The 16388-nt window shown below is 43.5% G+C and overlaps 1 protein-coding gene across 1 annotated transcript in view; it reads right to left on the bottom strand.

The window, feature by feature from the left end:
- The window catches only part of ADGRB1 (adhesion G protein-coupled receptor B1), a 473955-nt gene that overhangs the window by 206311 nt on the left and 251256 nt on the right, over positions 1-16388 (bottom strand). Inside the window, exons 6-12 of the mRNA XM_086966285.1 lie at positions 14648-14812; positions 12983-13147; positions 9098-9199; positions 7921-8027; positions 7096-7290; positions 4645-4713; positions 2600-2708 (exon numbers count right to left, since the gene is read on the bottom strand). Coding sequence (XP_086822411.1) covers positions 2600-2708; positions 4645-4713; positions 7096-7290; positions 7921-8027; positions 9098-9199; positions 12983-13147; positions 14648-14812 — 912 coding nt within the window. The remainder of the gene's footprint in view (positions 1-2599; positions 2709-4644; positions 4714-7095; positions 7291-7920; positions 8028-9097; positions 9200-12982; positions 13148-14647; positions 14813-16388) is intronic.

Below are 16388 nucleotides of genomic sequence, written 5' to 3'. Positions count from 1 at the left end.
AGAATATGTGTCTGGCATGGGCCTAGTGCAGAGCCAGATTCCGTTTGAAACAGATTTTTTCCAACTAATTCCAAGGAAAGTGAGTGAAACTGCGTTAAGCGCTCTAGGCAATAAGACTTTCCACATGAGAGCAAGAGTTCTGAGCTTGATAAAGGGATTGCACCGGTTTTAAGACATGCAAAAACTCCCATGTGGAATGTTTGGCGACATCAACTCCATTTGCAAAATATGTGATCAGGACTTATTTTATTTGTTTCAATTTTCTTTTAATGTCTCCTTATAACCGCCCTTGGTCTCAAGGCTGTAGTTGAGCTGCCAGGCTCTCTCAGTGCTCAAAGAGCTTCGCTTGGCACAAGCAATCTCCACCGGGTACCGGGAGCTGAAGGAAGCTTTTCGTTTCTTTCATTTCATTTTCTTTTCATTTTCTCAGTAGAGCAATAATGTCCCGTGCTGATGTTAACCTTAAATCATATTTATCAACCTGGCCCACTATATCAACACAGGCACTTGTAAGAGTGAAACAAGGACTGGCTTTTCGTTCTTCTGATCTGTTTTTCTAAAATGAACAATAAACTTAGCGTATAAAATGTTTATTTTATACGCTAAAAGTCAGTACAGGAAATATAGGATCGCTCAGCATGCTTCTAAATATTCTCAGCTGTAGCATTCTTCAATCGGATATACATTAAATTGATTCTAAAAATGTTCTCCAAAAAATTACTAACTGATTTTTGGTGTGTTTAATTACTCACTACAGATTCTGCTTTTGTTCTTCAAGTCTACAAACCTAGTATTCTTTTCATATGAAGAAGGAACACACCAAGGACTTAAGAGATTTGTGGGAAGGGTGATGTTGTCACCATGTATTACTAGCAATACCCTCTGTAGTATGTTAAAAGCATACTGCAGGTCACTTTCAGCCTCTATCCTCTATGAGCTTTACGGACCTCCTTGGCGTCTTTTGCAATATTATTAGAATTTATGTACTTTATACCATACAGTACATCATTTAAGCCGGTGGTTGCAGGTGAGGCCAAAAGCACTCATTTTTGGAGACCATCCCCATCTGGGGTGACCAGACTTTGATCAATAAAAAACACAAAAAATATACAAAAACAGAAGGAGGACTAGAATTTTGCATTAAGCGAGAGGCGCAGCATGCCTTAAATGGCAGCCCTCTTCAACATGGAAACACGAACAACGAAGCACTATGCAAATAAATATATGCAAATTTAAAAATCCAGAATCATGTGTTCTAACTGCTTCCTGACAAGAGCTGCTAAATAGTTCTGTCTTGAAGCACATTCAAATGTGCCACCCTCTGTTTTGAGCCGACCATCTTTGAAAACCGGGGCATTTGCTAAATGTTTTGGAATCTGCTGGGACAACTGGTGAAAAACAGGGCCTGTCCTGTAAACAGGGCTGACTGGGTGCAGAAACAGGCCCTGGCAAACTGCTCAGCTGCCTCCCCCTGGGGTGAGGGGGAGTGCAGCCGAGTAGTTTGCGAGGGCCGTTTTCGGCCGATTTTATTACCGGGGCCGATATTGCCGACCTCCGGTAACAAAATCGGCCCCCAGGGGCCCAAAATCGCCCCCACCCTAGCGGCCTACCGGGGAAACGCCTGGTGCCCACTATGGCCAGTCCGGCCCTGCCTGTAAAATCTGGAATGCCTGGTCATCCTATCCTCATCAGATTGTGAACCAGAGCAAGAGAAGGAAAAGCACACAAAGGGGAAACAAGTGGAAAGAGAAAGACGGAAAGGTAAAGGGAGAAACCAGGAACCAGCAAGACTGATAAAGGGGCAGGGAGTATCCGGTGGTAGATTAAAGAGGCATGAGGTTAAATCAAGAGTATTCAGCCTTGGTATTTGAGGCACCAGTAGTCAGTGGTGTCAACTGCTGACTTCTGAGGAAAACTTATAGCCCAGAACGTATTATTTTGCAAACTGATCCCATATTACCAACTATCCCATTGGTTGTCCAGGCTTAAACATCCTGAAGCTAATGCAAATTGGCATAGTCCGTGAAATATGCAATAATTTAACAAAGAAAGATTACATCCTTGATACATAAATCCCACCCTCGTGCAACCAGGGTAGGCTGGCTTATGTTGCAATCAGGCAGTGCCCAACAGGTACTCTGACAAGTCAGTTTGTGGGCCTGTTGTATGGTCTGCTGGACCAGTTTTACTGTTTATTTCCCAGGATTTAAAACAACATTGCCTGCAGCAAGCTCCAATCCAAGCAGATGTCCATAACTTGCGAAGCACTTGTACAGCGTGTCCTTACAAGTTCAAATCTGCCACAGTTTCCAAACATGGGCCACTTTTTTAGCTATCTAATTCATTAATGGGAGCCACTTTTATATCAGTGCCTTGGCCTCTTTTCTGCCCCAGTGCAACCCTGGCTGCAACTGAGAACTGACATTTTCTCTATTCTGACTAGGCACCCCCTTCGTTTAGAAGCTGGTACAGCACCCTAGAGATTACAGTGATTCAAACTGCAGAGGCTCAAGCATGAATCAAGGCAATCCAAAGTGTACATCCCAGATGAGAGGCAGTGTGTGGCTGATAATGAGAGCCACTGGAAGGTACCACATACCCAGGTTGTCGGTGACTTGGTATGTGTCCCTGAAATCCTTCATGCGAAATCCAATGACGTCAATAAAATCCTCGACCAGGCGGAAGAGTTCTTTAGCATTTGGTCCCATCTGCAGAAGAACAAATCAGCATAATTTCAGTTCTCATTTTGCAGCATCAACCGTTGAGTGTGTTCATATTGAGTGTCTCTTTGCTTGGACTGTGTAAAGCAGTCATTCACTGTGGCTATTTGAAAAACAATTGTGAGTACTTTAAGAAGCCATTTACCATGAACATACAGCAGCCATTCACCAAATTTAAGCAGCCATGCACTATGGCCATTTACAGCAGCCAATCAACATGGCCAGTTACAGCAGCCAATCAACATGGCCAGTTACAGCAGCCATTCAAAATTACAAATTTTAAAGGTATTCACAATGAGTATTTTAAGCAGCTATTCACGGTGACAATTTACTGGAGCCACTGGCTGCATATATTGAGTTGTGGCCATTTACTACAACCATTGATTGCAGCTGCTGTAGACATCCTTTTCCCATGATCATATGGCTGACATTCAACGTGAGTAGTTAAACAGTCATTCACCATGAGCATTCCCAACAGCCAATCACCATGAGAGATTCCCAACATCCAATCACCTTGATCGTTCCCAACAACCATTCACCATGGCCATTCACATTAACCATTGATTGTATTTTAAGCAGCCATTCACCAGGACCACTTACTGTAGTCATTCACCGTGAGTATTCTATATAACCAATCAGCAATTTACCATGAGCACCAGTGAAGCCATTCACTTAGACAATTTAAGAAGGGAGTAGACCCCAAGAATTCATTAGCTCGAAGGTCAAGACCCCAAGATTACTACCTTTTCATTAGTAGAATTACATGCATTTTGGACTGGTGAGGTGACATTAAAAGAAACATGTCTACTACTGAAAGAGGGATCAGGAATGATTATGAGGAACATCACTGTACTGAGTATGTTTAAATGGGACCTAATTGGACCCATTTGAATAAAGTACCCCAATCTGGACACATCAAGGCGCCTAAGGATTCTGCGGCCCTGTGAATGTATTTCGCCTGTGCCCACATGACTTCATGACTTCATAGGGTCATCAAAGGACATGCCAAGATAGTTCCAGAGATATAAAAAATGCGAACAACAGATAGTTCCAACTGACTATCAACAGTCAGTAATGTATTTAATTTCAGAATGAGCAGTGGATGAGACAATAAATATAACACAATCTTGATCATAGGTGGATCAGTTTCCAGAAATGTTGACACGTAGTTGTAGCAAATAAACAGCCGGCACGTCTTTAGTCGTTGCTCAAGGCTTAAGTTCATATCTGTATGCAGAAGAATCAACGAAAGTACACTTGTCTTCTCCAATGTGAAGATTCAAACGTGTGTGGCAATTTCGATATGAATCTATGAGTCGCAATACATCTAAATAATCACTAGCTATAACAGGTGAACTGGAACAAGGCCCGCTATGATAAACGGGAAAGAAGCCAGTGTATAAAGCTTCTAAAAGAGTATCGGTCTTAAGTTGAGGTCCCATGGAGCATAGTTTCCTGCTCGCATCACGAAAGCTCCTTGGGACATCAACTGGAGACCGATACTGGTCTGCAGGCATGGTAGTGTCTGGGGGCACAAATTTGTGGAAAACATGGTTCTTTTCTAACCAAGTATTAAATTATTTTTATCAGAGCTGCTATTCGCAGAATGTCTTCCCTGAATCAGGCGACCTTCAGTACAGCCAGAACTCTCCCCCCTCACACTCAACACTTTTCCTTTCTTGGTGGGCGACCCAACACCATGACCCCCCAGCTTGAGACCTCCTTGGAACTGGCCTCATGTTGTTACAAGCCTGGTTCTCCGGTTACCAAGATGCGCTCCCGCCTGGATTGGATGATACTTCTCTGCAAGCAGCAGGCAGAGGATCGAGACCTCAAGGCAGAAGCTGAAAGAAGCATCCAGTAGTGTGCCTCGCCCCACCCCCAGGAGCCTTAGATCGACTCATTTGAAGGGCATTGTACGTACCATCTGCGCTTCCTCCCATTTATCTCTGTTTTCCTCCGACAGCAAATTACTGATGATCTGCACAAAGTTCTAAAAGAATGAGAAAGAAGAATGTTCACTCAGACATAGTCAACCATCATTTAAACTACAGTGGATCAGAAGAAAGAGAGGTTAGTGATGAGATGCCCAATTCTATACATGGTGCAATTTCCATCAGACAGGAGATCTGAGCTAAGAAAATCAAATGCAGGGGTAGAGAGGCTAAACCTGACATGCTGTCCATAGTTGAAGATAGAAAGGCCATTTATGGGTCCCATACACTGCCATTATCAAAATGTGGGTGTACTTGTAAAGCGCACTGTGACTCCAAGAAGTATCCTGCCGCTGAAGACCACTGGGGAACCCGTCCTGGTTTTCCCTGTGAGATGGTCCCTTTCTGGGTATCTCCAAGGTGAAACCAGGCATCCCCGGCGTTTGTGGGGGGCCGTTGTAGAGATGAGGCAAGCTTAATGCCCAGAGTTGCCGAGTGTGTTCCCTGGTTAGAGTAGGCACCGAGGTGAGAATTATCGAGTCTGTTTGACCCTGGTCCACAACCCTGCCGCGTCGGGGATTGAACCCTGGTCACGGGCCGTTCTCTGCTTACGGGTCCGCCTCCTCTAACCAGTGAGCCACACCACTCCACTCAATTCACTTTTGATTAGTCTAGTTATTCACTGCTATGACGTCACACCATGAAAAAACCCAGCCATGATGGTGTTGTGATCACAGCAAAAAATCTCTAACTGGACTCTGCTTCCTAAAAGCAGAGGAGTCCACACCACGCCTACAACCAAATGGCCCCAGTAAGATGACAAAGTTTTATAATCGATGGTCACTGCAGGCCCTGCCTGTTTCATTCCTATCTGATAGACAGCTTGAGCATGTGGGGTGATGGAAAATCCCAGTTGTATAACCCTTAAAGTGGGAAAGTTTTAGAAGATGAGATCTAAACTCTAAAGGAGCCCAAGCCTTCCACACGGTAGCGTGACTTCCAATCAGTGGTCATAGGGGAGTAAGAGTGAAAATGTGATTTAGTGATTGGAGACCTGGGTTTTAATCCCCGCTTCAGCATTTAACCAAAAATATGTAATTCTGAGTAAATCCCACTTTCGCCTGGTGGCCCAAGTAGTACATATTTACACTATTAAAAAGAACTATATAGTGTAGTGGGCCAATGTCGTCTTCCCCCTCTAACTCCATCATAGCTACACCCCACAGACGTTAATATTCAGTGCACAGCGATACGTTTGATAGCTCCTGCTAATATAATAATGCTGTATGTTATTGCGCCACTGCTGCCTGAAGACAGCCCAGCTATCTATCAACCACCAAAAATGAAATAAATAAAAGCCACAAGAACACATAGAACGGAATGAGCTGGCCATAGCGATGGGGTCAATCTCACTCGAAGGCGGTGTAGATGGGGGTGGAGGATGTCATAGTCTCATATCTACTGTGTCTATGAACACTGAGCCCTTCATGCAAAATAAGTGATTTGCTTTCAACCAACTGAACAGGGGCTAATCAAAATATAGCCTTTCCAATGTTCTGTTTCTGCACTGGTTCATTATACTTATGGGGGGAGCGGTGAAGAGGTACATCCATGCAGTTGGGGAACTTCGCAGTTCTCGAAGAAGTATCTTTGCCCATGGATTCAATTTGCCTGTCCTATTGCATGCAATCGGATGTCCTGTACAACATGGACTGGACCAATAGCGCAGCAAAGGTGCCATGGGCCCTTGTAAACGCAAGGAAAATGGCCGCCCGATCCCAGTGCCCCGGCACCAGCTGTACAATTGATAGCTGCACTGGACACCAGAGATCAGGTACCTGTGTTCCTTCGGTGTCACTGGTCTAGCTCTGAGGGACAGAAATAGTGCAGATTGGAAGCCATGTTATCGCCTTTCCTCAGTGCTGGAAGTCCCGGCTTGGACTGCCACTAACTGGGAAATAAGATGCACAGTGTGCCACTTCTCCTGCGATAAGTGGCTGCTGAGACTAGCTCTAGAAGCAATGTGTGACATTGGATATATTTTTTGCTGTAGTGCAGAGTCCCATCACTAGCCCCAATTTTTTTTTACTGTCAGTTTTATGCATATCCTTTAGTTAAAATCAACATGTTGTCAGAAAGGAAAATTCAGAATTTCTATGCGAGCCTAGATAGCAGGTTATTTCAGTGGCATAGCTATCCGAGGTGCAATAGGTGCAGTGACACCAGGGTTCAAGGTTACAAGGAGCTCTTTCAGTTATAGATGTTTTTCACATCCAAACAAGTGGTTCTGAGCCCATTATCCATACTGTGATTAGGGCCCCACGCCACAGGCTCATCTTTTAGGAGAGAGGCGGCGCCTTACAGAAACGATGATGTCCTAACACATTGCAAAACTAGCACTGATATTGACGCATGACCTTGTACTGGACCAGTACACCAACCTGCACATCCAGGGCGGTGGGACTGTGGTAGGCTCTGCGAAAGATCTCGGTCAGGTTCCTGAGGGCCTCTATAGTGGACAGCAGGTCGCCGCTGTAGCTGGTGCCGTCCTGGGAGATCTCCACGAGGCTCTGGATTACCTCCGACACGCCTTCCCCGATTAACCCTCTTTGAGCCTTTGCGAGATGTTCCCGTGTCTGAAACAGAATGATGGGACATTAGCATTGCCCACACGGTGCACTGCCTCATGTGTTCCAATAAATACAACATTTGTGATATGCAAGCTTGAGTTAGTTGTTTCAAAATCCTAGGACGGGTGGGTCGCTTATCAGGAAAGGAACTTGGTTTGAATGGTAATCATAAAATATTTGAGCAGATCGCGGTGTCACTCTGTCACATTTATCCCAGCGATAAGTCTGGGATTCCTTTATGTTCATTGCCAAATCATCTTGAGCACACTTTCTTCTGCTTGGGGGATCTCACCTGGAATTAAAACTATCATGAGTGATCTCAGGCAAAAAGTCCCTTTTCACCTGATCTTGTCTCTATAAGCGTCCTTCGGACATCCGCACCCAGAATTTATGACATGTAGAGTGTTTCAAAGAACTATTACTAAAATAGACAATATGTGCTGGATCAAATGCACATGTGGTCTATGTAATTAAAAGCAGTTGCTGAACAAAATAACACATCAACGCCCTGAAGCTAGTCTTGCTTAATTATACATTTTCAGAAGTTGTAATGAAGTCTGGGGACGCAGAGATATACATTGAGCGTTTCCATTGACAAAGTGGTATCAAACCCCCGGGAGATATCTCTGCTCTTACCATCTGCTGGACGTTCCTGTAATCCAGGGACACACATTTGATGTAGCTGGGAGCTTCCCAGTAAGCCTCTCCTTCATCATCCAAGGTGCATCTCCTGAGGATCAACCCTACAGGTACGGGACGAGAAAATGGTAACAGGAAAATGGTGGTCATGGCGTTGACATGCAGACCCAGCGACTAGAGAACTGTCTCCCGTAAGGAATACATGCGATATCACCCTGACCACTGACTGACAAAAATCAAGTTAACAACAATGATCTTCCATAACAATATGCAACAATTCTTGTGATTACGAGCGGATGTCCTGTGCAGGGGTCTGCGAAATTTGCATAATTTCCTTCTGGGTAATAATGCAAATCTTCACCAAAATTATGCATAATTATATGAAATGCAAACCTGTCATTTCACGTTATAATTTAGTGCGAAAGGCGTTCTGGCATGGTGACGCAAGGAACAACAAACAAAAACACTGTGAACAACAATGTCTTGTATTAAGTTTTCTTCTGCATTTTGCAGTACATCTTTACAGCGAACAGCGCATAACTACGTGAAGTGGTGCAATGGTGGTAATTTCTGGAAGTTCACGTAACAAGTGTAATATGAATTTATGCAAATTAAGTTGGCTAATTTACATTTTGCCCAAGGCTAGTCCTGCCCCTCACTTCACTTATGCAATTACATCTACGTTTCTAGATATTTTGCACCAGATTGTGGAACCATGTTGACGTGAATGATGACACTTTGGACACTTTCTAAAATTGTATTTTAGACAAAGGAAGTGTGGGGGTCTTGGTTTCTGTGGAGGGACTGGGAGATGCCAAGCAGAGAGGTATTAAGCAGGGAGATTTAGAGTTCTTATAAAACAGGTAAGACCACAAAAGATCCAGAATGGTGAATGACATTGAATGAAAGAGGTATTTTCTTCCTGATTTTGAACTAAGAATAATAAAGAAATTGCACAGAAAAGAGTAAATAATGGATCTGGAATCTTTTAAGGAGTGTAAGCTGAGATGCTGCACAGCCTAGAGACCTTAATAGCGAGGATGGGTTTGTTATGTAAGGCAGGATGCAAAACATGCCCTATTTAGTACGTTCCGTTGATGGTACCACCAATGCCTATTGCAATTGGCTCACTTTGCTGTACCCGGCGCAGGGGGGTAGGACCCTCTCTTCTCACCGGTGGCGTTCCGTGGACACCGCACAGCCGCAGCCTCTCCAGCAGGCGTCTCTTTCCAGACCACGGAGTTGAAGGTTTCCTCAGAGCAGATTTCATGAGGCTCTGCAAAAGTGGAAAACATTGTTAAATAAAACTTACCATTTAACTGGCTCAGTGCTGCCAAACATGGAGGGGATCTGAAGCCCTTGCTGCTTATTTCATATGTGGAGTTTTACACACGCGCGTTGATGTTATGCCCTAGCCTGCGGTAGTGCCTTGGGCAATTTTTGTGGGGGATTCAGATTATGTGGAAGAGGCTGTGAACCAACTGTGTCCTATGTTTCTGCTGATGCCCCCTTTCCTGTGAACTGACGGTTCTTCTCAGGATATTGGATATGGTCAATCAATCAAATAGTTGTGCTTATACTTTGAGAAATGTCATGGTCACTGTGAAAATTCCCAAAGGTGTGTGGTGGTTTCCTAAAGATTTACAAACTCCCTACAAAAGAATCTGTCTGACATTGGCTAAGCCATCAATGCTTGCATACTGGTGTTACCTAATGTGGCTTGTCAAAGAGATGTATGATATGGAATTAGCGCTGGCTAAACTGAGGGGGACCCGTTCAATATGTAAACTCAAGAACATTTGGGGTTTGTTGTTCTAAAATTTAAGAAATATTACTGCAGATCTAAGCTGGTCTTCTGTCTTGTGATAATTGCTTGCACAATTAATTTCCTGTAAATTAATTATTTTTTCTGAAATTAGATATGTCATGATACTGTTGATTTTATGTCTTGTGTCTGTCTATTCTCCTTTCTATATTTCCTCATGTTGATAAATAAAATATTTTAAAAAAATTAAAAGACTAATGTGGCTTGTCTGCATTCTAAGCTCACTGACCTTAGGAAGAATGAACCAGAAGCAGATGGGGAAGGCTAGCCTGATCGTCCCCCATAGGGATTTAGGGGATGAGTTGAAATTTAGCAGAGGGGGTACTCAGTTGCAGCAGCGATGGAGTACTCTCTCTGCCACACTGACCGCTGCACACTCAATTTAGGAGTGGGTGAACCGCCAGGTTTACGCCGATTGAGTAAAATTTATTCAGTCACCATCATCCTTCCTCCAATGTCCTGAGAGAGTAGGGGGCGGTTAAAGGTAAGCTAACCAACCATCTGCCCTACTCAGAGTTGTCAGCCGGATGGCTTTTTTACGGTCTGAAAATGCCAGGTATATCCTGGCTGGCAATGAGAGACAGTAACCCACATCATAGGGAGTTTATTGTTGAACAAATAAAAAGCTTTTGAAAAGTTTAACCTCTTCTTTGCTAATGACGAGCTCAGCTCGTCATGAGGCACAGTGAAGCTGCACTCATGACGAGCTGAGCTCGTCACGGCCGTTGGAACATTGCAAGCGGGGATAATTACCCCGCTGTGCTGAACGTTCGAAAAACGGGTGTGGTTGTGACGAGCTCCGCTCATCATGAGTGCAGCTGCACTGTGCCTCATGATGAGCCGAGCTTGTCACAAGCGGCGCCACGCGCGGCCCCCCTCCCCCCGCACAGCGGGGGAAAACACCCCGCAGCGGAGGGGTTAACAGTCAGCCACCATGTTTGATGGAGCCATCTAACACACTTTTCCTACATTGATAAGAACCGCTCTCACCTCGGATCCTGCCAATGTATAGAGATGTCTGTGGGTCAGAAGAAACTCAAATTGTGGCATGTGGAGTTAAGGCAGGGTGGCAGACGTGAAGTCCTCCACCACCCTGTCTGCCTTCACTCCGTCTAACAAACCTTCAATCAGTCGCTGAGACTGGAGAGAGAACTCTTAATACTGTTAGTGGGTGCAAGCTGATCAGTGTTAACCGCAGCAACGGTTAATTGCCTTTTTCAGTTCATAATGTACTGTTTTGTCATGAACCTATAATTGAGGGGAGGACAATTAACAGAATTTAACACACTCAGAAGAGGACATTAACCACTGTTAATGTTCTTAGAAGAGTAACAGAATTTGATGCACTGGTGATAAATAATGAAGCTATATTGGTCACAGCTTAGTGACGGTTACAACGTAAGGGTGCTGTTTTCCATGCACCATGTTGGTGTGAATGCCACAAGTAACATCACAAAATAAAATAAAATGATGGACGGAGTGTTGAAACTTTACAAACACTCACCCCCAGTCAAAACTGATTTACATATGGCGGGGTCAAACTGGCAAGCAAAATAACGATGGATTGAATCCAGATCTGGGACTGGGGGTGAGTGTTTGAAAAGTTTCAACACCCCATCCATCATTTTATTTTGTGATGTTGTGATTTCAATGAGTTTCATTTTCCACTTACAGCCGTCTCTATAGAATGCAGCGTGCCCAAATACTTAGTGGAAATTGCAGAAATATTTGAATTTTTTCATCACTGTTAAAATTATAATTGGGCTCTGACATATGTGGGTTATGCCATATTATTGACAGCGTTTCGCTGCTAGTGCACTTGGGCCCAGATTTACCAAGGAGACCAGAAGAGACTAGGAGAGCACTATGAGGCATATTATCAAGGGGGTTTATCTCCGCTTTTTTGGCTTTAAAAGCCAAGAAAGCGGAGATAAAATTATCTCCCTATTACCTAGCTGTGGCTAACACCAGTTAGCGACAGCTGGTAGGAGATAGCGACCATCTTGGGCCCCGCTTTGCATGTCAGTGATATTTATCACTAATGACATGCAAAGTGGGCGTGCCAAGATGTTAGCGACTGGAAACAGTCGCTAACATCGCTATCTCCTATTACCAACTTTTGGAGATATTCGCGCTAAGCGCGAATACCTCCAAAAGCTAACACCTGCCCTGAGCAGTTCTTAGCCATGTTATCCAATGGGAGGTGGATAACATGGCTAAGAGCATTAGCTCGGTAATGCATGAATATCGCTGACTTTTCAGCGATATTCATGCATTTCGGCCGATTTTTATCGCTTAGGCGATAAACCTTAATAATAGCAAGGTTCGTAAGCGATAAAAATTGCCGCAGCTCGGCGATAAAAATATCGCCGCTAAACCAACATAGCGATAATTATCGCTAGTTGTTGGTAATAGGCCCCTATGTTTACACAGATATGGCACTCCCCGCCCTCTCCCTAGTGCTGATGCAGAACTTTGCTGCCATGAGCCACGCACACAGCTTCGCACCAGAGTTCAAGGGTGTCTGAGTGAGTCTAGCATATGTTGTGTACTGGAAGGATACCCTTCAAGTACAAAAGACTAATATTAGACTAACTTTAAAACGTTCCCACCTCATTTGTGTGCTGTAGAGTGCAGCACACATGCAAAGCCAGAAAAGAACAGAGAAATAAAAGCATTTCTCCTTGACAACGCCTATTTGTCTAATTTTTTTTTGTGGATAGGGTTTGGCGGCATAAACTATGGGTGGTTGCATGGGAATGCCTATGCACCACCCATGAAATGCCTCCTTGGTGCTAAGTAATGCACAGCAGTGCTAGGCACTGCTTTACGTCACTTTCAAGTGAATTTCCAGCTAAATTGTTAAAAAAGTTAATTGGTAAAAAAGACTTTAGGTCGATTTATGTCACGTTTGTAATGCAAAATCTTAGTAAATATACCCCCTAACCTTTTGGCATTGTAATGATATTTGAAGTTCCTAATAGTCTATGGAAACTACAATATCATTTAGAGGTGTCACGTGCTGACATGTGGCTAACCCTCTGTGGATGTAGGTTTATGTTGAGTTGGAAATAAAGCAAGAGTTGACTTTTAGCACCCCACGGAGAGGCGCCTAACGATTTATAATGCAAGAACTGAAACAACATTCTTCAAAAGGTACACAAGATCACAGCCATTCTTGTCAGATGCTCATGCCAAGAGGACCATAAGCATTTTAACAATTTGAAATCTTACCAGGGCACTTCTTTTCATTGCACTGTTTGTACTCCTCCATAGGTTCTTGACATGCTTCGCCTCCGAAATATGGCCCGTCGCAGAGTCGATCACGCTTCTGAGTCCCTCCACCACATGTAGTTGTACAGCTCCCCCACGTACCCCAAGACAACCATTTTCCATCCACTGTAACATATGAAAACAGGCGGTATCAACGGCTAACCCTACATGCAAATGTCCTGTGTTGAGCAGTGCTCTTCCACTGAAGCAGTAGTGATGTTTGCTTTTAATATTGGGTGGCATTCAGAGCGGTATAATATGAAGCGGGAAACTGGTGTAATACGACACCAGGAAATATAATAAAACAAGTATCAAATGCCATTTTGAACTACTATAATATCTCTGGCACTTAAAGATCATACATGATGGTGTCTCACTTTGGAACTTGTTCTCAGTTTTAGAAAGTGCACTTCCACTGTGGTATGTCCCATAATTAATGAATTCTGTAATAACCCAAAACTACTCTCTTTGCTGCTAGTTAGAGGATATTTTACTTATAGTTAATTCTGAGTCTAGTGTGAGTCTGTCCCTACTGTCATGTGGTTGTTGGTTGATAAATAGTATAAACTCCTTTAGTGGTCATGGCTGTGATGTGTCCAAATTACTAAAACCAATCCACAACTTAATGAAATGTTTTGGACTGTCAGCCATATAATAAGCATGCGTTTCAGATAGAGTAGGCACTTGGCCCAAGATTGGAGTTTGTACATCATGTGTTCCACACGTGTGATTGGTGGTTGACAATGTTCACGTCATTTCTTCACTAAATTAGCCACTCACACAACCCTGAGCGCAGAGACGTTGTTCGCGTCTTCATAGGAAAAAGCAGAGTGCTGGAGAATCTTCTTCAACGTTAGAAGATGTAGACTTCTTAGCTACTCACAAAAATCAATTTCTTTGCCCATACAAATCTATTAGTAGATTTAAAGCCTACAGCCAATCATGAAAGACTATTGTCCTGTGTGAGAATCTTTTTTTGTTTAAATGATAAATGTTTAAATATGAAGAAAAGTTGCATTTCTTTTATCCATATGGAAAACATTTTCAACGTGGAGACATTCCTACTCCAAAATGTCCTCAACATTTCAAGGTCTTTGGAGCACATACACACACAATTTTCACACTTCCTCATCTTTTTGTTCACTGTTTAAGTGTGCAAATTGAAGGTGAAAAGGAGTGAATACCCACATTTACAACTGTGTGAGTATTCACCTCCTTCACAATCGCCACTTCCCTGTCCTACTCCTGGTAGCACCAAGCATGTACTCAGGAAAGAGGAAAACGTGGATTTTACGTGGTCGTAAATAGGATTTAGGGTTGGGGGATTCTAGGAATAAGGATTTGGGTATTTTTACAATTTATTAAAGTTGTTGTGGTCCTAGCCGTATGACAACAAAACATTTAGTGGCAGAGGGCTTACATTTCACCAGGGACTGAAAGTCTTCAGACCAAAGGGAGATATTATTGACACATATCCATGGATATAGCATGTTTATAAGACATATTTCAGAATGCATTCAGTAGATTTTGTTGTAATCTTATCCATTTGTGTTGAGATAAGAAGAACGCTAGCTGTTAAATATGGTGGCTCTATTAACTAGGTTGATGTAATGCCAGCACACTAACCCGGGCACTGCCGGTCGAAGCAGCCTCTGGTTTCTGCCCACTGGCCGTTGCATTCTGATCCCCCATTGGATGGCCCGTTGCACTCGCGGATCCTTTGCTGCGTGCCATTGGAGCAGGTGGCTGAACAAGCGCTCCAGCTTGACCAATCATTCCAGTTCCCATCAACTATAATACATAAAATCCATGTTAGCATCATCATCATCATCAAGCTTTATTCGGTTTAGTTTCAACCATAAAAGCATACAGTGTAAAAAAAAAATATACAGTCATATAATAATAAACAACATACATTTAAAAGGGTCAACAAACATCTCATTGGATTAAGTAAAATAAAGTTAACTGATCCAGTTAGTTATTTACATTTTATGCACCCGCCTAATAATGACACTTGTTGTATGGGGTGAAAAAGTTAGATTGAGGTAGGTTGCTAAACTTAAATAGTCTATGAGGAAAAAGGTTATGAAAGGGGAAGCTGTGCTCGTTTAGTGGCCAGGATCTATGGGCCAGCTCTGGGTTGTGATTGGCAGACTGGTCCCGATAGGAGTTGTATGATTCACTTGGGTAAAAGTCGTGTAGGTCCCAAGTTGTTATAGGGCCATCACTTTCTTGGGGCAGCCACGACTGTAGATAGGGGACAACATGTCTGCTCCTAAATCTAATTAGAATGAGATCCCCACAGATGTCTTTCCGGTGGGGACCCAACCAACCCACTCTCCTCACGCTGACTATTCTGCCATCGAGGTTGTGGGGTAGGGGTCTGTTTTTCGATAACCAGAACTTAACTTTATTTACCAGATCACTGGTTCTCTCGATTTTACCAGGTTTCAGGGGAAGAGCCCCCGACAGGATGGACACGTATGGAGCGGCCTCTGGGGGAAGATTGATATGAGGGGTCTTAATGCTTTTTGATTTTGGCTCAATAATGTGTTCAGAGGTAGGTATAGGTAGTGGTTTAGGGACGGGTGAGCACACAGTAGTGGAGACTGTAACTTGTGTTGGGGAAACTGTGTTTTGCACAGTTAGATTAGGCAAATTAGGTTGCCCGGCCTGAGGTAAACACTTGGATGTTGCTGTGTATAGCTGGTTATGTTTAACAGTTTCCTCAATCCCCGTTAGTCTTTCCCCCAAGGTGTTAATTTTGTCGATCAGGGGGTGAATGATAGTTAGAATCAGCTGTTCCATCATGGTCAGTAAGACCAATTGGGGAGAGGATACTGGGTCATCTATTTTTTTACCCATCTCCTGGATTAGCAGAGCCATGTTAGCAGGCGGGTTTGATTCTGTTAACACATGCTGCAATGTTGGTGATTTGGATTGGGACCCACTTTCTCCAACCCCATCTTGTTTCCTTTTTCCAGATATGACGTTAAGGGGAGTTGATTTGTTTGCTTTTAAGTTTACGAAAGACGGTTGAGGCCCCTGTGTACTATCGTTGAGAACAGGCGGACTGGCGTTAGAAACCAGGTAGGGCGATGTAACAAGGGAGTACTTGATGTTACACATACTATTAAGGTTATCTAGCCATTGGGGATTAGATGCTGTATTGGACGGTTTCATTGAAGGATCCATGCTGGGTATGTTTAATGTGTATGAAAACAAGACAAACAGCTGTGGCTAGGGGAAAACTTTAAGTATCCGCTCCCTTGTAGGAAGGGGAAACAGTCACAATCCAATGTGATAGTCAATGGAGTTGGCAGTAAATGGCTTTACCTCTTCTTGGGAGACCAAATGGGATAGCCCG

The sequence above is a fragment of the Lissotriton vulgaris genome, chromosome 4_1 (assembly GCF_964263255.1).
Source record: "Lissotriton vulgaris chromosome 4_1, aLisVul1.2, whole genome shotgun sequence".
In the NCBI taxonomy this organism is placed as follows: Eukaryota; Metazoa; Chordata; class Amphibia; order Caudata; family Salamandridae; genus Lissotriton; species Lissotriton vulgaris.
The sequence above is the reverse complement of the archived record's forward strand: the minus strand, read 5'-3'. Positions and strand labels throughout refer to the sequence as shown.